The sequence below is a fragment of the Sinocyclocheilus rhinocerous genome, unplaced genomic scaffold (assembly GCF_001515625.1).
Source record: "Sinocyclocheilus rhinocerous isolate Xijiao unplaced genomic scaffold, SAMN03320098_v1.1 scaffold1467, whole genome shotgun sequence".
NCBI classification, from domain to species: Eukaryota; Metazoa; Chordata; class Actinopteri; order Cypriniformes; family Cyprinidae; genus Sinocyclocheilus; species Sinocyclocheilus rhinocerous.
The window spans coordinates 1,045,083-1,068,421 of NW_015647960.1; the positions used below are offsets into that span (position 1 = coordinate 1,045,083).

Sequence of the window (23,339 nt, forward strand, 5' to 3'; positions counted from 1 at the left end):
ACTTATTTATAATAGGTATATTTCATATATATTTTATTTTTCATTTTGCGGTTTAAATGTGTCTCAGATTATCCGTACCATCTGCCTTTACATAAACGCACTGGTGATACCATGATTAATGGTGATGGTACACATATTAATATCATAATTACTTCAAATATCAAAGATAATTCAGTAAATAGTTCATGTTTAAAAAAAAAAACCATAGTATTTCCATGATACCCATCCAAAAAATACATGGAAATACCACGGTAAATGTGTGCTAAATGTGAAAAAAACAAAAAAAAACACTGTGGTAGCACCATGATACATGTGCCAAAAATAAAATAAAATAAAATCTAAGGAGTACCATGAAAGAGGCAACCTACAGAAAAAAAACATGGTAGTTAAATAGTAAATGTGCAACAAAAAAAAAAAGTATATATAAATTGCATAATTATTGTATAAATATTAATTAAATTAAATAAAAATTCACTACAATGGTATAGTGCGTACCTTAAAAATATTTTCATGGTACATGTAAAAAAATAATAATAATAACTTGGTAGCACCATAGTACATGTGGAAAAAAAGAAATAAAATGTAAATAAAATACAAACAGAAACAAAGTAGTACCATGGAACAGGTACACGTCAATAAAACAATTATGTTGTAAAATAAAATAAAAACATACAATCCAAAAAACATGGTAGCAGCAACATAGTACATGTGCCAAGAAATTAATTAAAATAAACAAATAAAACAAAGATTCAGATCACTAACATGAAACAGCAATGGCAAAAACAGTGAATGTTCAATTTAACAAGCACCTCTAATCACTGTTTAATCTTCCCGAGTTTAAGAGCATCAGTTTATTTGATACACACATCAGGCCTGTTCAGTCTGGACCGGACAGTAATTACAGCATCATTCACTTCACTCAAAAGCTTTGAAAGGCTTGCTAATGATGTGGTGATGTGAGACAAACCCACCATCACAGACAGAAGGCTCAAGCAGTGACCCGTTATTTTACCTGTTTGACAGTCCCTGACAGTCTGGCTCTGCAACTGCAAGAAGAAACACTGCTGCATGAATCCTACAGTTTCAAGTTGCATTTCAAATATGATGGAGGTAGCAATGACATTAAACATCTTGTTTATCACATATCCAGTTATAATGTTATACGTTATCTTTTTTACTCACACTGCTTATATATTCTTTTTGGCTCTGTTTTATTACCTTTGCAATGCATTCTTTGCAATCCCAGAATTCACTGCAGTACAAAAACGCTTCCAAGATGAAACGAGAGAAATTCCTTTATATATATATTCATTCAATTAATACTGAAAAGCAAAAATTATTATTACTTAATGTACTATTTTACCCAATATTTGTGTGGTGTGATGTATTTTTATTGTATCAAATCATTAGCTCAGCAACATGGAATGGCCAAATGATTTATAGACATAATAAAATAAAATAGCATGACTTAAGACAGTTTAAAAGCAATCAGTAACTTTATTGAATTATTTTTCAGTAACACAGAATGACAAAGCAATTCAAATGTGTCATTTCTGCAAAAACTAGTTGAATTGCAGAAATGAATGACTGTTTTCAAGCATATGGAAGCCAATAAAGATGACGCATTACTATTTTAGCGACATATTTTCCTAAGATCTCAAAGGTTATCTAAAGAAACAAGTTCTTTTACATTTTCCTTCATATTTAATGACCAATTTTCACAATCCGATCAATCCCGATGGATAAAATCAAGTTCCACCCTACATTATTTCTTATCGAATATCTTGTTTTACTCAGAAATTATGAATGCATGGCTGTTTTGTCTGGCTTACAGGAGAGAAGGAGAGACAGACGGACAGAGAGCAGCGTCACTGTTGCAGGGCAGGAAGGATCTTCCCCTCACACAGACCGAATCCCACTCTATAGCCCCTACCCTCACAATGACCTGCACAGAGAGAGTCCAGAAGCGACACAACAGAGATCATATTTCCATCAACAGACATCTCTCCAACATTAAACATGCACACGCAGACTCTAAAAGCCCACCTGTGAGAGTGACCTCGTCCCCGTCCTTCAGGAAGGTCCTTGTCTCTCCATCGCCGAGGTCAATAGTCTTGGATCCTCGCCATGAGAGCTCCAGCATAGAGCCGAAACTCTCTGGATCCTTCATGCACACAAATACAGAGGCAGTACTATTTAATACAGCTCTATGCAGAAACATATTTCTTAATTATTTTTTACTATTTTATTAATTACAGTTCAAATGATTCATGGTAATTACTGTATTATTTACTAAATTTAACTGATTGAAATGATCTAAAAATATAAATGTGTCTTCCAGTGCATTTATTTAAAATAATATTTTTTATAAATAATAATGTTGATTATTATATTATGTACAGAATTTAATGGATTGAAATGATATAAAAAAATAAATGTAGCTTCCTGTGTATTTACTTGAATTGCTTTTTAAAAAAATATTAATTATAGTTAAATGTAATAATTAAAGTTAATTATTATATCATTTACTGAATTTAAAAGATTGAAATAATATTAAAATATAAATGTGTGTTCCAGTTTATTTACCTAAATTAATTATTTTTATTATTATAATTAATCGTTAAAATTAAATAATTAAAGTTAATTATTATATCATTTACAGAATTAATTGAGATAACAGATTAAGTATAAATGTTCATTTCTCAAGCAATTGTTTTTACAGAAGACAAACATTTGCAATTTTTTATAATTATTATTAATATTATTGATTGCAGTTGAAATGAATGATTAATGTTAATTATTATATTATTTACTGGATTTAATGGTTCACATATCAAAATGTAAATGTGTCTTCCAGTTTATTTACCAATTTTTTTATATTTAATACTAATATCAAAATATAAATATATATTAATAATTATAGATACATGTAATAATTAATGTTCATTATATAATGTTATTATATTATATTAATATTATTTATATATAATATATTTATCATAATATTTATTAAAATTAACATTGAATTAGAATAAAAATATCAATATGAATTCCATGATATTTACTTAAATGAATAAATAATAAAATGAATAAAATTCTTATTTTAAGGTTTCAGAACTGATCTGACTCGTTAGGCCTTGATCTAAATCACGAGTTCAAGATCACGAGATCTACATCAAGAGTTTTTTTTCTTTTTCAAGTGTTTCTTTAATGTATTCTATATATCACGTTTCATGGACCAGTACATGTACTGAGAAGACACACAACACATTACACGCACCTGCTTGTCTGTTACTAAATGAGAAAATGGCTTTCTCTGCATGTGACGATACAGAAAGCATGGAAATGGAATGGGTTTCTCCCAGAACCAATAACACAAGGAGCCCAACACAGAGGCACTGAGAATGAATAGCTTTGTTTATTTGCTCTGCACAGTCTGTGATGTTTAAGTGCCTGATTCACTAATGGAATTATGCAAATCAGGTAATCGTAAACAGACACCATATAAACAGCAAGAGTGTGTATTTTTGCACAGAAAACGACAAAACAATTCCAGTGGGGATGAAAATAATCTCTATTGGGTGCAAAGGGCAGGGTTACATTTTTATTTGGCCCAAATGATCAGTTCTTTGTTGTTTCTTGTCCCAGTATGACTCAACGCTTACACTATGTTGGCCAGCCATTCTGCATATTTGTGTAGAGTATGTTTATCATTGCCTTATGCAATTGCTCTATGCCATCTTTGATTCTTTCCTGCTCAATATCTGGTTCATGCTGGAGCTTTTTCAGGGAAACTCATGTATAATCAAATGGGTACAGTAAGAGTTGTCAGTATGAGTTACTTCTGGAACTGCAATGTGCCAATGCAAAACAAATGCAAAACTATCTCTTACCTTAAAATTGGACTTGCAAATAGTGACGGCCTCTCGCATCCCCTCACCTGAACAGATGAGAAATAAACGAGAAGAAAACAAGACTGAGCACTGTAACATGCAGCATATGCACATTAATGACAGACAGATGTTACAGATACTGACACACACCTTTCACAGCGACAAAGAGGTTGATGTTGAACGTATAGGGGTCATCGTGACGCAAGTATGGAAGAGGCACAGGGTCCTGAAAAATAATTTGAAGAAAACTGAGCACACATCTCAGCCAAAACCTGAAAAATGAAGTCTACTCAGGCAGTACATATGGAGGCAGAAAGGCACATCTGAACTCAATATTTGCATCAGGAAGTCAAGGTTTGTCTGGTTCACATAGTCCAGACAGCTGCTGGAGCTACAGAGTTATGCAGGTAAAAAAAGCCATTTAAATGTTGATGTGCAATCAGACATAAATAAATAATAAATATACCAGTTTTATCTATGCACAATTTTTATTTTGAGGACCCTTAATTTTAATATTTTCTTATATTTAATGTTTTATATATGTTTATTTGTTGCTGCTGTGTGTCAGGGTTATTATCGTTAACTAAAACTAAGAACAGAAAAAAAAACATTTTCGTTACTTGATATAAAATAAAATATAAAAACATTTTATTTCAGATTTTATTCCAAGACAACATTTCTTGTTCTCATTTATTTCTCAGTGTTTCTCATTTTCAAGCTAAAGTACTACAATACCTAAAACTAATAAATAAAAAATACTTTTTTTTGTTTAAAATAACAACAAAAATGCACAATAAAATTTCTAACATGTTAAAGAAAATGAGTGAAAAAAGAAAATACAAAAATGCAATCTAATTAAAAATATTAATAAAAACTATAATGGAATACCATTGATACTAATATAACACTGTTGTGTACATTATTTGGGTTGCTGATTGATGGAAATGAGAAAAATGCTGTGTGATGGAGATGAAATTCATAAATGAATTTAAACTATGGTTATTTGATTTAACTCAATTTAAAACCATTAAAAAACATTTCGTTACTTGAATTAAAAAATTAACTGAAATAAAATAAAAATATAAAAAAATAAAACTTAATATAAAAATAAAAAAAACCTATTTCAGCTTGTTGCCAAGGCAATATTTCTCATTTTAATTAGTTTAACTTAATGTACTAAAATAACTAAAAACTAAAACTGAAATAAAAATTTATAAAAACTGCAGACATATAAAAAAAACTAAAATACTAAAAATTACAAAAACATAAAAAAAAAGAACAAAATTACTAAAACTTAAAAAAATTTAATTTAAAATAAAAATGGAAAATATAAAAACTGGTTTAAAATATTAAACATATTAAACATTTAAAATTATTTTTAAAACCTAAGATTCCATTTTTTTTGCCAGTTGCACAAAAAGTATTACAGTCAATAAATATTTGCTGTTACAAAAATCTAAGAACTCATGTTGAACTTCTGCAAATAAAAAACTACATTAGCCTTAAAGCATCAGAACAGACCTGCAGCCCATTTTTGGGTGGCGACCCATCAATTGAGAATCACTGATCCAACAAATAAATGCGTAAAAAGAGAATATAGATGTGTTTTTGCCTCATTCGCTGGATGTTGTAGAGAAAGAGGAAAGCAGTAACTCAAAGAAAGGCCTTTAGCACGTCTCATTTCCCGCTTATATGCAAAGTCTGCACTCTGCCGTCTGTGATGATGAAGTGTCCGTTCCACAGAGCTGTAACAGGACTGTAAAGTTGAATAAATTTGAACTATGACCATCATTTGTAAAGATAATGAGTCTGCAATGGCCTTTCCTGAGGTGCTAATCGGATACTCTGTCCACAGCCTATGCAAGCAGCGTTTTAAAGGCACCAAAGAGCTTCTACCAAAGAGGCATGATTATGTTGCCTTCTAAAGACACCCATCCGTTCTGCATGAAGAAGGGCTATTTGTGTGACACACGGAGCTGCTGCCTATGTAGAGAGATCCAAATCATTCACTTATAAGGTTTAGCTTCAGTAAGGATGCTGTCTATATATGTAGTAGACAGCAGGTTTTGGAAATGAACAGAAAAAAAGAGACAATAAGCTGAAAATATACATTTCCGTTCAAAAGTTTGGGGTCGGTAAGATTTTTTAAAATATTTTTGAAAAGTTGATGCTCACCAAGGCTGCATTTATTTGATAAAAAAAATACAATAAAACAGTAATATTGTGAAATATTATTACAATTTCAAATAACTGTTTTCTGTTTGAATATATTTTAAAATGTGATTTATTCCTGTTTTTAAAAATATTTTTGAAAAGTTGATGCTCACCAAGGCTGCATTTATTTGATAAAAAAAAATACAATAAAACAGTAATATTGTGAAATATTATTACAATTTCAAATAACTGTTATTTTTGTGCCTTTTCAGGATTCTCTGAACAGAAAGTTCAAAAGAACAGCAATTATATGAAATAGATTTTTTGTAACAATTTAAAAGTCTTTATTCTTATTTTTGATCAATTTAATGCATCTTTACAAAATAAAAGTATTATTTAAAAAAAAAAGTCTCAATAAGCTGACAATTATTTTCATGTTATGGCCTATAAAATGAATATTATATGGATAAATATTCATCTTGTGCATTTAAAGAGAAGGGGCTCTCAAATACTTTTTCCATAATCTACCTTAACCTGTCCCTGTGAAATGCTACAATACAATCTTAAAATAAGTAAAAATGCAAATGGCCAAAACCTGAAAAATTAAGTCTTTTAATACATAGCATATAGAGATTGGAAGGCATCACATACAGTATGATCTTAAACTAAACAGGAAACTATAAAATATCCAATATAGACTGTTACTGATAAACAGGAAAAAGCAAGATGCCGATGTATTGTGCATGCAGCTATTTTCAACCCATTAGGAATGCAGTAATAAATGACTCTGTGTATTTCTAGTGTCATCCCATTCCCAAAATATTCACACTCTTACACTTAGAATCGACCCAATTTACCTGAACCGGATTGGGCTCGACAAAGGGCATCAGTGCTTCCATGGGAACGACCCAGGGCGAGATAGTGGTCCCAAAATTCTTGCCCAGGAACGGACCTAATGGAACATATTCCCAAGCCTGGATATCCCGAGCTGCAACATAAAAGATAAACAGGAAACTATAAAATATCCAATATAGACTGTTACTGATAAACAGGAAAAAGCAGATGCCGATGTATTGTGCATGCAGCTATTTTCAACCCATTAGGAATGCAGTAATAAATGACTGTGTGTATTTATAGTGTCATCCCATTCCCAAAATATTCACACTCCTACACTTAGAATTGACCCAATTTACCTGGACCGGATTGGGCTCGACAAAGGGCATCAGTGCTTCCATGGGAACGACCCAGGGCGAGATAGTGGTCCCAAAATTCTTGCCCAGGAACGGACCTAATGGAACATATTCCCAAGCCTGGATATCCCGAGCTGCAACATAAAAGAGATAAAGACACTGCATAGAGTAAGTAACCTATACGGATCATGCACTGGCATTCTGGCAGTGAGTTTTGCGGGGCTACAAACTTTCTTTCAAACATGTACCCCGCTGAAAACAGTTTAAATGCATGAGTCCTGAACAACTAGATGCATTTACACTCTCTTTAAACTTTATCTCTTCTGCTGCTTGCCTGAATCTTGGCAAGGATGGATCATTACCTGTGCTATTTCCTCATCTTTGACTAAATTCAATTAGTTTTTTCAAATTAAATGTGCAGTTATTCATTGCACACATCACTACTCATGCACAAACAGGCTGTGTTCCAAATCCCAGTGAGTTGCCTTGATATCTACAGCCTACATAGGCAGCTACTTTCTAAGATGGAACTTTCCATTAAAGACACAACATTCTAACACTCCAATAAGCATAAACATACATAACACACACAGATATTGACCAAATAGTACTTTTTTAAATTAAAAACTAGTTTTATTGACGTATTTTGGTTATCTTATTAATATATAATATATATATAATAATCCTTCTCTCACTTTGTCTGTCACACATGCAATGCTGCCTTACAGTTTGGCTTAAAAAAAGGCATCTTTGAACATTGTGTATCAGCCTGTGTAGTTGAAGTGTGCATATGATCCCTCAAAATGCTGACTATGTAGTTGCAACAGTGTGTTAGAGATAAACTCTACAATTTGATTAATTAAGGAATAATTTGCTGCAGTGTAAATTTTCACACTTCACCATAATACATTACAATGCAATATAATTCAATTTTCCAAACCAAAATTTGCTGGCAAAATAAGCCCAATAAAGCTTTTGTCCAGACAAATAAATTCAGTCACATTAGACGAGATTATTGAATTTGAAACTGCAAGTTTTCATAAAGTCTGCAGCCTCACAGCATTGTTATTCTTTATCCATCTCATTTCTTTATTTATTCATTGCGATTCAAATCCATTAATTTATCTAGAAATCTCATCCAGACTGATGCATCAGATTATTTCTCGCAGCCTTACGCAGAACAGATGCCAAAGAGACGCCACTACACACCATCAAGACGGCATCGCTCTGCTCTGCACGAACTGTTCCAAACAGCACAAGATATTCTGGAGCTGTACTCATATAACATACAGATATCTACCCTCTGCATAATTCTGACAGACTCTCGCTAGAAGACATGCAGCATTTCTGAGGAATGTGTTTCAAATGAGAACTGGAACTCGCTTCTGGTGAGGAAGGAACTTTGGAGGAGAAAAGAGAGGTTTTCTAAAAAAAAAATGCAAGGAAGAAAACACTGAATGTAAAGTAAAATCTGGAAGGAAGCAGCCAAAAAAAAAACATAAGCATTCCTGAGACAGTTTGTCATTGAAACGAAAACACAAATGCATGTCCAAAATAATGGCAAATATAAAATACACAAAAAGTACATAAGTAAATAAATACACAAAAATATTGGGCAAAATAGTCGATTTTTAAATTGCTTCGTGATGCATTTTGTGATACTTAGTGATGCATTTTATGTTTGAACAAATGATGAAAAATGTTTAATATATAATATAATATTTCTATCAATTTGTCTGTCATGCATGCAGTGCTATGTAGTTCACAAAGTTTTGCAACGGAGCAGAGCAAGACAGTAATGCAAGCAAAATAACGGCAAATATAAAATACATAAAAAGTAAATAAACATGCACAATTATTGGGAAAAATAGTACATTTTTTAAATGCAACTTATCGATGCATATTAATATTGAACATTACAAGTTTAATATATCGTATTTATCTTACTTTTCAACAGAGCAGTAAATAAACAAACAAATGGGCAAAATAGTACATTGTAATTTTTATATTACAAACAACATTTTTTATTAGAACTTACTGATGCGTTTTGCTATTGAACAAATTCATTTTTAAATATTTTATATAATATTTCTCTCACTTTGCAAGTTTTGCAGCAGAGCAATACAGTAACGCATGTGCAAAATAATGCACATGCATTTATGTTAAAAAACAAACAAAAGTACAAAAGTAAATGAAAAATCCTTAAAATGTACAATTTTGGTTTCCAAACATCTCTTGATTTTTTATGGTTTCTTACTGATGTCAGACAATATTTCATTGCACACATTACATTTTTTGATTGGATTGGCACAAACCATTAAAAGTCAGAAGACTTGTGTTTTACTTACTCTGCTACAAAACAGCATTCTGTGAAAGGAAACTGAACAGCTAAGCAGATGCTGTGTAAACTGACGTAGTTTGGCATGCACACTTCACCAAGCCTCTCCCTCTGCCTCCTCGCCCTAAAAGTGTTTCTCATTTCCCAAGTCTGCTCAACGGCTCATAAAAATGCAATGTGTTTAGTGTGCTCAAGAAGGAGCCATCTGAGTTTTAGGAAGAGACAGAGGACTAATAAAAAGAATTAACAGCGGTTGTTGCTCAGAAATGCCACCCTTGCCTGACTGGGAAACACCGCTAGATCACGCCACGTCTGACTCACTGCGCCAGGCTTCTCCGAACAGTTAAAGAAACCTTGCAAGATATCATTAAAATTCTCTCAAGTGAAACCGAGTTGTGGTATGATTCATAAATTGAGATTTACAATAATATTTCACTGTGTTTGTTTGGACATGACAAGACAAATGAAAAGCAAGACTGAGTTTTTTTGTGGCAATATGGTAGTACAAAATGCAATCAATGTAAAGTACTTAATATGGTTTAATGACGTGAACTTCTTTAAAATGTCCCGCATACCAGTATAGATACATGATAATACTAAAGTATGGAATTCAACCTTTTTTCTTTCACTATCAAATTTCATTTGTTTTTCACACTTGTGTTGCAGTATATAGCTTATACAAGCTTAACATCATAGATGATTTAAGAGAATATGCACTGCAGATGTTAGTTCTCACCACTCCAGTCGTTCATAAGCACCATGCCGAAGATGTGCTCGTGAGCCTTCTCCACTGGGATGGGCTCTCCCAGCTTGTTCCCTTTTCCCACAAAGAACGCCTGAAAGACAAATGTCACATTAAATATATAATATCAGCATATCTCATCCTAAACTTATATGCTTAGAATATTGCAGCATATTTAGAGACAAGTATCTGCATAAGCACACAGAATGCTAGTGCAAGGCAAGGTGCCACAGAGATTAAATAATACATTGTTATCCAAGTAGCACATAAGTGCATGAGTAAATAACAGAGAGCCTCGCACCACTTATAAGTTCATTACATTTCTGGTTGCTTTTACAGTTGCACAAATAAATTACATGAATACATTTTGATTATTGCAAAGCCACTGTAGACTAAAAAGTGACTGGAAAGCTGGTTTGATGCATCTAAAATCATAATTTTTATTGTTTTATTATTGCATATGAATTACAATTATTAAATGTTCAGGAAATAACTATTAAATATTTGGTGACAACATTTATTTTAACTGAGTTTTACTGATTTCATCAATTTTTTTAATTAGTTTAAGTATTTAATACATTTAATTAAAACATTCTGAATCTACAGCATTCCAGCATTCGCTACAATGGCTGTTTGGTTTAAAATGATCTGTTCATCTTTTAAGCCATTTCAGGGCGCATATATATATATATATATATATAAATTTCAAATATCAACTGCAAAATATCAAGATTTATCACTTAGTTCTAACCCAAGTCATACAGTATAAACGACAACAGAATAACATAGCATTACTGCAAGGAGTGCTATGTAGTTCACAAAGTTTTGCAACGGAGCAGAGCAAGACAGTAATGCATGCAAAATAACGGCAAATATAAAATACATAAAAAGTAAATAAACATGCACAATTATTGGGAAAAATAGTACATTTTTTAAATGGCAACTTATCGATGCATATTAATATTGAACATTACAAGTTTAATATATCATATTTATCTTACTTTTCAACAGAGCAGTAAATAAACAAACAAATGGGCAAAATAGTACATTGTAATTTTTATATTACAAACAACATTTTTTATTAGAACTTACTGATGCATTTTGCTATTGAACAAATTCATTTTTAAATATTTTATATAATATTTCTCTCACTTTGCAAGTTTTGCAGCAGAGCAATACAGTAACGCATGTGCAAAATAATGCACATGCATTTATGTTAAAAAACAAACAAAAGTACAAAAGTAAATGAAAAATCCTTAAAATGTACAATTTTGGTTTCCAAACATCTCTTGATTTTTTATGGTTTCTTACTGATGTCAGACAATATTTCATTGCGCACATTAAATTTTTTGATTGGATTGGCACAAACCATTAAAAGTCAGAAGACTTGTGTTTTACTTACTCTGCTACAAAACAGCATTCTGTGAAAGGAAACTGAACAGCTAAGCAGATGCTGTGTAAACTGACGTAGTTTGGCATGCACACTTCACCAAGCCTCTCCCTCTGCCTCCTCGCCCTAAAAGTGTTTCTCATTTCCCAAGTCTGCTCAACGGCTCATAAAAATGCAATGTGTTTAGTGTGCTCAAGAAGGAGCCATCTGAGTTTTAGGAAGAGACAGAGGACTAATAAAAAGAATTAACAGCAGTTGTTGCTCAGAAATGCCACCCTTGCCTGACTGGGAAACACCGCTAGATCACGCCACGTCTGACTCACTGCGCCAGGCTTCTCCGAACAGTTAAAGAAACCTTGCAAGATATCATTAAAATTCTCTCAAGTGAAACCGAGTTGTGGTATGATTCATAAATTGAGATTTACAATAATATTTCACTGTGTTTGTTTGGACATGACAAGACAAATGAAAAGCAAGACTGAGTTTTTTTGTGGCAATATGGTAGTACAAAATGCAATCAATGTAAAGTACTTAATATGGTTTAATGACGTGAACTTCTTTAAAATGTCCCGCATACCAGTATAGATACATGATAATACTAAAGTATGGAATTCAACCTTTTTTCTTTCACTATCAAATTTCATTTGTTTTTCACACTTGTGTTGCAGTATATAGCTTATACAAGCTTAACATCATAGATGATTTAAGAGAATATGCACTGCAGATGTTAGTTCTCACCACTCCAGTCGTTCATAAGCACCATGCCGAAGATGTGCTCGTGAGCCTTCTCCACTGGGATGGGCTCTCCCAGCTTGTTCCCTTTTCCCACAAAGAACGCCTGAAAGACAAATGTCACATTAAATATATAATATCAGCATATCTCATCCTAAACTTATATGCTTAGAATATTGCAGCATATTTAGAGACAAGTATCTGCATAAGCACACAGAATGCTAGTGCAAGGCAAGGTGCCACAGAGATTAAATAATACATTGTTATCCAAGTAGCACATAAGTGCATGAGTAAATAACAGAGAGCCTCGCACCACTTATAAGTTCATTACATTTCTGGTTGCTTTTACAGTTGCACAAATAAATTACATGAATACATTTTGATTATTGCAAAGCCACTGTAGACTAAAAAGTGACTGGAAAGCTGGTTTGATGCATCTAAAATCATAATTTTTATTGTTTTATTATTGCATATGAATTACAATTATTAAATGTTCAGGAAATAACTATTAAATATTTGGTGACAACATTTATTTTAACTGAGTTTTACTGATTTCATCAATTTTTTAAATTAGTTTAAGTATTTAATACATTTAATTAAAACATTCTGAATCTACAGCATTCCAGCATTCGCTACAATGGCTGTTTGGTTTAAAATGATCTGTTCATCTTTTAAGCCATTTCAGGGCGCATATATATATATATATATATATAAATTTCAAATATCAACTGCAAAATATCAAGATTTATCACTTAGTTCTAACCCAAGTCATACAGTATAAACGACAACAGAATAACATAGCATTACTGCAAGGAGAAAGTGACAAATTGAGTGCAATTTTGGAAACATTTCCACTGAAAGTACATTTCTTGTAAAGACATTCTCTTGAGATTACGTGCCTTGTTTATGGGAACAATGGGGAAGGATCGAGATCTATGCAAGTCTGTAGTTCCTTATATCATCGCTGCACAGGACTGAATCAGCAACAACTCACAATAACATGCTGAACTAATAAACTAATGAACTATATCAAATAACACTTTAACTCACCATCTCTAACTCTATATCTAGCTGCTTGCTAGGTCCAAAGATGGGCGGCTGAGCTGAAAGAGAAACATAGTTATGAAACAAACAGATTTACAGCTGTTTTGATGTATTTCTCAGCAGAGTTCATTACAGACTGAATCTGCATAATATTTATAGTCACCACTTAAACACGTGTCAGATCAGTTCTCAAGAGAGGCTGTAATAATAAGCGGTGCGGGTTTGCTGACCAATGAGAGCAATCATTTAACGTATGGGAAAATATCATAACAGCTCCATCATTCCAAGCTACATGGAGGTTTTTCATGAAACATGCTGCCATTAATCAGCCTGTTATTGCTGTGATGTCTATGACGCAAAAAGGCAAATGCACATATTGTTATTTGTTAATGTGCTGACTGTGCCATATGTTAATGCACAACTCATTATTCACACAGAGAATACTGCAATGTGCACTTAACTGCTATAATTAACTTCATAATATTTTGCAACAAAAGCAAAGCCTGTTTTAGGACCATTAAGATTTTATTTTGCATTGTAAATATTTTTAATGGCTATTAAAAGAATAGTTGACAGAAAAAAATTGCTGAAAATGTACTCACCCTCAGTCAGTTTAAGATGTAGATGAGTTTGTTTCTTCATCAGATTTGGAGAAATGTAGCATTACATCACTTGCTCACCACTGGATCCTCTGCAGTGAATGGGTGCCGTCAGAATGAGAGCTGATAAAAACATCACAATAATCCACAAGTAATCCACACCACTCCAGTCCATCAATTAACATACTGTAAAAAGTGAAAAGCTGTGTGTTTGTAAGAAACATATCTATCATTGAGGCATTTTAACTTTAAACCATCACTTCTGGCCAAAATATGAGTCCATAATCCATAATAATGCTAATCTCCCGTTGTCCTCTCACATCAAAATCCACCAGCATATTTTGTTTACAACAGTTTTGGACTGTTGCATATTTCTCTCCTGATTCAGACAAGGTGACTTTTTCACTGGAGAATCAATATTATGGAGAGAGGACTCGCATTTTAGCTGGAAGCTTTTCACTTCACAGGATGTAAATTGATGGACTGGAGTGGTGTGGATTACTTGTGGATTATTGTGATGTTTTTATCAGCTGTTTGGACTCTCATTCTGATGGCACCCATTCACTGCAGAGAATCCACTGGTGAGCAAGTGATTGAATGCTACATTACTCCAAATCTGTTCTGATGAAGAAATAAACTCATCTACATCTTGAGGGTGAGCACATTTTTAGCAAATTTTCATCTTTGGGTGAACTATTCCTTTAAGCACAATCAAACAGAAACAATACAGTTTATTTTCAGTTTTTATAAATTCTAAATTTACAGCAGAGGAACTTCTTGTGTTGATGAGTCTGTGGTTTATCCACCATCTTTTGTTTACCTGCGTCTGGTCTCATCTGTCCTCGAGGTCTTCTGATTGGTGCTCCAGAGACGACCACAGATGAAGCTCTCCCATGATACCCTACTGGCAGTCTCAGCCTACAGGACAAGATAAAATGTCATTCCCTTTATCACAACACATCTTTTGGGTGAATTTTGCATCCTTTAAAGGGTTAGTTCACCCAAAAATGAAAATTCTGTCATTAATTACTCACCCTCATGTCGTTTCACCCGTAAGACCTTCGTTCATCTTCGGAACACAAATTAAGATATTTTTGATGGAATCTGAGAGCTGTCTGACCCTGCATAGACAGCAACGCAACTGAAATGTGTGCGCAAAAAACCCCCCCAAAAAACACTTTATTCAACAATTCGTCTCCTCCGCATCACCCTGGTGCAATTTTGGAGAATATCAGCTGGATGTAAACAGCGTATGTTGTTCTGTGTCAGCTGCGTCACACGGATATGCTGTTTTCATTCAGATCAAGACATCCAAAAATGACATTTCTGTCATCATTTACGCCTCCTTATGTTGCACTAATCCAGACCTGCATGACTTGCTTTGTTCTCCAGAACATAAAAGAAGACATTAAGAAGAACAGCGGATGACAAATAATGGCTTTAATGGAAAAACTTTGAAATATTGTAAGATTTAGCCTTCAGTTATGATTATACGTAACAGACACACACACACACACACACACACACACATATATATTGTTTTATATATATATATATATATATTAAAAAACAAACAACAACAAAAGAAAAACAAATGAATATGTAAATAAATTCCACTTTAATATTTAGAGTAAATGCACATTGATAACCTAAATATTATGCATTTAGGCTTCCACATAAAACTCTTATAAATAGCAAATCATTTAATTATTTATTACAGAGGAATCAAAATATTAAGCATTTATCACATTAAAAAAACATATGTTCTCTACCTAATCACAATGATGGCATTTCTTTATACAATAATGTGTCAGATATGCTTTCAACGGAGGTAAATATAAATAGTTGACCTTGGTTTTTAAAGTACTGTATATACATTTCCGGCTAGGATAATACTTGAATTTAAGAGGTTTTTATGCATAATCACTCCAAATTATCGTACACAGTTTTAGTAGTAATTTAACATCCATTTCACTATATTAGATACTCCTCGAGCAAAGAACTGAAATTCTTTGCATTGAAAAGAGCAAAAACACTCTTCAAAAATTCTCCTGTGTTTCACAGAACAAATAGCAGCATGCAGGTTTGGAGTGACATGAGGGTGAGTAAATATTGACAGAATTTACACTTCTCTGCGACCTACTTCTTTAACGTTTCATTTCAAATCCTACTCCAAATTTCACCCCGGCCACAAAAGCCCAGCTCAGGCCCGCGGCTTCAAGCCCAATGTAAATCAACTATAGATTTTCCTCCAGACTAATTCTCATTCTTTCCTGAAGAAGTGACACGTGTTTGGAAAGGCCCGGTGCGGTGACAGACTGACTGAGCCGAGGGGAGCTTCAGGTAGGTGAGCTGCTGAAATTAAATTTCAGAAAACTTCCCTCTTCATTTCCACACGAGTCCTTGTTCTGTCTTCGGGCGAATGACTCCCTCTCTGGGCCTTGTAAGTGAAAATGTGACAAGAAATACGGTTCTGTTTCGGAGGGAATAGTTATTGCAAAAGACATTTTTCACAGCGAGCTGGAAAATGCGCAGGTGCATTATTTAGCCTGACAGGCGTACGCTAGGAAAGAATAAAGCTAGTGTTTACGGGAATAACTTACAGGAACTTTGCTGGGTCTTTAAAACTTGAATTGATTCGGCTGCACGCTTGCTTCGGATGTTAGTATTTAAGAGGGTGAGGAATATTAATAGGCTGTCACGTACCAGTTGGGCATCAAGGCATTTTCTTTTCCACGGAACATTATTCCAACGTTGGTGGCATGATCTCTCGATGAGTAAAAGTCTGTGTAGTCGCCTGTTGCAGAGAAGGGAGAATAAAAGATGATGGGAGAAAAACCCGGGGGACTTCTGTCAGACTTGTCAGACTTCTGCTCAGGTTTATTGTGTCATAATTCAGTTCACTACATTAAAGTAATACCTCAACCAGAAATGAAAGTTCTGTCATCAATAACTAATCCTCTTGCTTTGTGTGAGAAAATAAATGATACATTTATGACTGAAATTTCCGGGGGGTTTTTTATATTCACTGATAACCGCCACCTCCGCTGGTGCTCTCAAATCTCAATTTTCAGTATTTAATTGGTTAATGACATTTGGTTTTTAATGACATTTGGTATAAATTATGCAAAATCTGATGCAATGTTCCTAAAAAAGTGATTTCAGAGCCCCAGTGGAGAGTAAAGATTATTTATTTTGTGTTTCAGGGAAGAAAGAAAGTAATGCAATGGAATAACAGCTGGAATAAAAGAACAACATTTACAAAAATAAATTATTTACATAAAAGTAATACACTACCGTTCAAAAGTTTGGAACAATTAAGATTTTAAAATTTTCTTTTTAATCCAATGTTGGATTTATTTGATCAAAAATACAGTAAAAACACTAATATTTGTTATTAATAAATATTATTACAATAAAAAAATATTGTTTTCTATTTGAACAGCAAAAACTACTGATGATAATAATAAGAACCATTAGTTATCATTTAGCACCAATAATAACTATGAATAACTGAGCAACAAATCAGCATATTAGAATGATTTCTGGAGGATCATGTGACACTGAAGACTGGAGTAATGATGCTGAAAATTCAGCTTTGATCACAGAAATAAATTACATTTTTTAATTTATTCAAATGGAAAACAGTTATTTTAAATTGTAACAATATTTCACTACATTACTGGTCTTTTTTTGTGATCAAATAAATGCAGCCTTGGTGAGCATAAGAGACCTTTCAAAAACAAAAACAAAAAAGAAGAAATTATTATTATTATTATTATTGCAAACTTCTGACTGGTGATGTAAAATTAAATGTAAATTTTGGGATGAACTATCCCGTAACTCCTTCATCAAGTCAATATTAAAACCACCTTTTACAAGGTCTTCCAACTTTCCCACATCCAGAAACTTACAAAAGAAACATTCATTCAATAATCACTAGATTTTTAACTTGTATTTAGGCACTCCTCTTGGCCATGCACCTGCAGCTATCTGCTCATAATGCAATTATATGCTCAAATTGTGCAAGAAAGACCAATCAAGAACTCAGTATTTAATAATATCATGAAATCATTATCAGATACATTTTGAATCTGATCAGCATTCTATCAATGTAAATCAATGGGAGATTTTTATACTTTAATCTTACATTTCTTACAAGAGTATTAAGCATTAAAAACTACAAAGTTTTCAAAAGATATAATAATACATATTCTATAAATAATAATAAATGCTCAAATAACTGCATAAGTAATTCAACGCTGACAAGAATTTAATAAAACGTGACAAGTTTTTAATAAATGTTTATCCAGTAGAAACTTTTTTTTTTTTTAATCTGTGCTATCCTAAAAAAAACGTAGGAAAACATCCCATAATGCACAACAAACAGAAGGCTGCAATCTTTCATGGCATGAGAGAGGGTTTGTGAATGGCTCTGACAGCTATAGTTAGTGAACAGTGCACTCTAGTGATCATTATGGAACAGAACCATGACTTCTGCCTCTACAGGACAGTTTTAGTGACACTAGTCAAATTCAGACAGCATTGACTGCTTTAAAGTCAACAGGAATGTGCTGATGTATGTATTATTCATCAGTGCATGCTTTCCAAAGAAAAAAAATAGTCTTTATAATCTTTCATCAAAATGTAATAACCTGCTCCGCCTCAGCTTTGCTTTTCGGCACTCATCAGAAATCCCTCTTATTTTTCAGCTCTTCAACACCAGGCTTAATTCTGGTATGTAACACCACTTTTCATGATCCAATCAATTCTTTATGAATAAAATCAAGTCTCACTGTGCATTTTGTCTAGATGAATATCCTGTTTTATTCTGAAATATATCAGATTATGGAAGTAAAAATGGAAGTTGAGAAAGGCATGTCATGTTAACTTTAAATCTATATTGAAGAAAAGAGTTGAAACAAGAGTTGTATATGAAATACAGCCCAGAGTTAAAGCCGTCTGTTTCACGGTCACACTCACCGATCTCAGCTGGGAGATGCATCACTGCAGAAGTCTGCTGAACAAAAGCCCTGGAAATCACACACACACACACACACACACACACACACACAATGCCATAAGGAACTTTTCTTCAGCTTCCAGATTTAAATAATTTTGTAAATTAATATTAAATAAATAAATAAAATAATAAATAAAACTTTTCTTCAGCTTCCTGATTTAAATAAATAAATTAATACATTTATATAAAGAAATAAAATAATAAATAAAAAATGACAAATGTATAAATGCGTACAGTTCCACATATGTGACCCTGGAGCACAAAAGCAGTCTTAAGTCGCTGGGGTATATTTGTAGCAATAGCCAAAAATACATTGTGTGGGTCAAAATGATCGATTTTTCTTTTATGCCAAAAATCATTAGGATATTACGTAAAGATCATGTTCCATGAATATTTCGAATATTTGTAACTGAATTGGGCAAATGTCCAATGAAATTGTTTCTTTGTAATCAGTATTTGCTGCTTTGGTTAATTTTCTTAAAATCTTAATTTTAAAAAGGTTTTGTGGTCCAGGGTCACATATAGGCAGTATACAGTGCATACTTAGTAATATACAGTAAGAAGTACAGTAACCAATTGAAATATCCATATCGTAGGAGGGACATTTACCGGCTTCTTAAACTGACGTCATCACGCAGCGTGGACTCGTTTGCAGCTAGAAGCATCTGGAGGCACTTTCTCGCCTCTCTCCAAGCATCATAACCCACAGCCATAAAAGCATTGAGTGTGGGCTTTGATGAAGAAGAAGAAGAAGAAGAAGAAGAAAAAAAAAAGCATAAGGATGCAGAAGAATCCAACTTAATACAAAACTACACTGATGCTCACCTGTTCAAAAACATCCTGATGGGGTCCAAGAGCCGGTCCATTGAAAAGATGCTTGATAACACTGAGGTCCAAAATCTGGTCTCCAATAGCAACGCCAATTCTGTGCCTGGACTGTTTTATACAAATATGTGGTATAAGTAAGAAAGGACCTTGTTGACTTTTTGAATTTTGCATGGATTTTAGAATGTATTTGCTTTTATGACACATAATGTTCTCCAGCATAATTATAGATGTTCCAAAAGACTTTACATGCTCAACGTTCAAATAATATATGTGTGTGTATATATATATATATATATATATATATATATATATATATAGTAACCTTTAATACTTATACACATTATACTTTTGCAATATTGTAGAAGCCAATAAAAGCTTTGTTGACAATAAAGGTTTACTTTAGATTTTCAGTGTGCATTCTGACCTTTGAAACCTTGTGTCCACACAGAAATGCAATGGAAGAAATAATATTCTAAGTAACATCATTCAGTCGTTTTATAAAGTTAAAACGCGCTCTTGTTACATAGCAAGACTTTGTTAATTCAGTTCAACCAAACATACTGTCATTCCCAGGACTACATAAAGCGTGTACTCACATTATCCGGCGTGGAAAAAACTCCGTAAGGCAAGTTGTGATAAGAAAAGTCACTTTTCTCCTCCACTTTTACGAAAGACATTTTGAAGTTGCAGTCGTACTCTGAAATACTCCTCAGAATAAAGAGCAGCGCGAGTAACCTCATCCAGATGTTCACTTGAGACATATGAATTATGAAAGTTACCGCCTCACGTGTCGAAGCGGCGAGCCCATCAGAGACGCCCGCTTCTATCCTCCCTACATCAAGTACACTTCGTCTATTCGACGTGACTCAGCAGAAAAGTAACAACCGCAGAACGTTACTTATAGGGTATGGTTTTCATTATTCGAACTAATTCCTAATGTTCTAGGAACGTTTTTTATGTGACAACCTAATAAAAACATTGTCTAACGAGAAAGTTTTTTGTATAGACAGAAGTAACTGAATAAACATATTCCATGTTGGTGTTGTTATATTTTTCACTTGGATGATATAAGTTGCACTGAGTAAATACAGCTGGATAAAACAAACTGTGCAAAGTAACAAAATGTGATTATTTTAAAGGGGGTGATTCTTTTCTATACCCACTGTAAGTCAGGGTTAAGCAAAAATCATACAAATTCATGCATTATGTAAAAGATCATTTACAACAGCACTCGAAAGGCAAGTATTGTATCATAATAAGAATGAATTAAGGTATAATTGTTCAGCATTCAGACTAAAATATTATGCAGATGACTTCAGCTTTTGTGTGCGCGTGCTATGGGTGTGTTTTTCTTTCGTTTCGTTATTAAGTTTCATAATCTACAATGTACTGTTGCTGTTACTACTCCGTGATATCACAGATGTAGTAATGACTGTGTTCAGCTTGCTGTCGGAAAACAAACATACAATAGTAATATTTTGTACCTTTAAACATTGCAGCGTAAAACTAATAGCAAGATTTTGCAGCAGTGTTGCCCTTAAACGCCAGTCTTATGATGAATTTTAACATTAAAGGCAGGGTATGTGATTTTTCAAAAACACTTAGAAAACTGATTCGGGCCGAATAGCAAAACAAACTTGTAGCCAATCAGCAATAAGGGGCGTGTCTACTCGTGATGTGGAGGAGAGCGTGTTCAGTGCATGGGACGGACATTAGCCGAGCCGAGCGACAGAAAGATAGAGATGGCGGATAAAAAACAAAAGAGGAAAACGTCTGCGGAACGATAAGGCAAGAAGTAGGACCCGTGTAAATATCGGATCAGCTTTCCAGCGCTGGAGAGAACTCGAGGAGCGGAGGCCTGCAATCGGACGCCGAGGTTGCTTTGTTTCTTCTCAATAGGTGAGTAACACCGTGTCTACAACAGCTAAAGTCTGCCTACACTGGACGCGATCAAACGACCGTTGAAAACCATTTGAAATGTGTGTCAGCACGTCATAAATGGAACCCGGCAGCAGTTTTCTGTCGGGGATTTGTTGCGCCGCTCACGTCCATAGACACGGTGTAACATTGGTTTTGCTTTGTTTCACAGAACTAATCGTTGCCTGGGTTGCGTACGTATATGTGGGGCGGAGCTATCACAATGGGCAAGACCCTTTTGGGGTAGGGGCGTGTTTGTTTTGGTGATTTCAAATATCAACATTGGCTACCAGAAATCACTTACTCTGCTTTTAATAGCACAGACATATAATGCAAGTAAACAAACTAGGGAGACTGTAAACTTGGCTAAACTGAGTCACTAGAGCGCTTACTACAGTGTGATGTGTAAAACTTTATTGAGCATGAATGCAGTGAGTGAATACACAAACATAAATAAAGCCACTCGCAACTTTCACTCACTCTAATAAACGAGCTATAAGAAAAATGTAAATCACAGTCTGTAATGAAGTGCAAAATACCTGTTAAACCAGAGACCGCAGTCGCAAACATAATTTGTATATTTGAAATGACTTATAAACCTCTTAGTTTTTTAAACCAAGGATGAAGCAGCAAATACAGTAATTGATAATAAAACATTATCCTTTTTTATATTAAGTAAATAATTTCATTTTCTTGCTTACAATCGTTATTGAAAAAAAAACCTGAAATAAAAATAGAAGACTCATTCTGGCAATGTTTTCACATGCAAGCTTTGTTCATCACCAGAAACGCACGGTCACCCGGGTCGCCTCAGCATATGAGAACTGAAACCCATTTATTAATGCAAATTTAATTACTAATTATATAAATATTTTGCTGTTTACATACCACAGTATTTTGTAAGTAAATAAATTTGAGAGGTAAATTGAAACAAAGCGACAAAATAAATTTGCGTATGCGTTTCATTGTAGCATGCACAATTCAAGGTTTCAAGGAAAAGGGTAAAAAAAAACATCTTTGCGATCTTCAGCTCAAATCTTCTTGATTTTCTCCCTGACGATAAGCGGGTTTTCCTTCCTTATTTTCTCAGCTGCATCAGCCTTGTAATTAAAGCTACAGTTGTGAACATCTGAGTATCTGTGAATGCTGCAAAACAAGTGTCCGCACCGGCAGTCGAAGCCTGTCAGACAGAAACAAAAGCTAAATTAGCTCAATATTCTCAATATTTGAGTCAAATTGTCGGGTCTTAAAATCTAGCCTGTTGCATGCAAAGTTTCATTATACGATACATATATATATATATATATATATATATATATATATATTGATAGGAGAAAACTACAGAAGGACAAACACCACTGCACTGACTTTATCACACCACTGTCTTTATGGCGGTGTGGCCAAACTCAATCCTCTCTTCAGTTAAGACACATGAAAACACACTTAGAATTTGCAAAAAAGCAACTAAAGGACCCTCAGACTGTGCGAA

The 23,339-nt window shown here is 33.7% G+C and overlaps 2 protein-coding genes across 2 annotated transcripts in view; both read right to left on the reverse strand.

Annotated features, from left to right (window-relative positions):
- Nucleotides 1-1,516: 1,516 nt before the first annotated feature.
- On the reverse strand, nucleotides 1,517-20,694 carry LOC107709488 (fumarylacetoacetase-like). Its single transcript, XM_016513979.1, has 15 exons — nucleotides 20,530-20,694; nucleotides 19,931-20,041; nucleotides 19,715-19,836; nucleotides 19,066-19,115; nucleotides 16,789-16,879; nucleotides 14,903-15,000; nucleotides 13,490-13,542; nucleotides 12,446-12,545; nucleotides 7,241-7,371; nucleotides 4,044-4,119; nucleotides 3,894-3,940; nucleotides 3,229-3,250; nucleotides 2,304-2,316; nucleotides 2,047-2,225; nucleotides 1,517-1,945 (listed from the first exon to the last, which is right to left on the reverse strand). The coding sequence occupies exons 1-15, from the start codon at nucleotides 20,692-20,694 to the stop codon at nucleotides 1,869-1,871; spliced, it is 1,335 nt and encodes a 444-aa protein (XP_016369465.1). The 3' UTR covers nucleotides 1,517-1,868.
- A 1,952-nt stretch (nucleotides 20,695-22,646) lies between these two features.
- LOC107709507 (AN1-type zinc finger protein 6-like) overlaps nucleotides 22,647-23,339 on the reverse strand; it is an 11,489-nt gene continuing 10,796 nt past the window's right edge. Inside the window, exon 6 of the mRNA XM_016514000.1 lies at nucleotides 22,647-23,030. Coding sequence (XP_016369486.1) covers nucleotides 22,882-23,030 — 149 coding nt within the window. The 3' untranslated portion in view covers nucleotides 22,647-22,881. The remainder of the gene's footprint in view (nucleotides 23,031-23,339) is intronic.

Bases quoted from the DNA above. Each gene is read 5' to 3' on its own strand.
- LOC107709488 (XM_016513979.1), bottom strand. From the start codon at position 20,694: ATGTCTCAAGTGAACATCTGGATGAGGTTACTCGCGCTGCTCTTTATT. The intron at 12,546-13,489 runs GTGAGTTAAAGT...TTTGTCTTTCAG, and splicing joins TAGATATAGAGTTAGAGATG to GCGTTCTTTGTGGGAAAAGG. The intron at 1,946-2,046 runs GTGGGCTTTTAG...CTCTCTGTGCAG, and splicing joins GGACGAGGTCACTCTCACAG to GTCATTGTGAGGGTAGGGGC.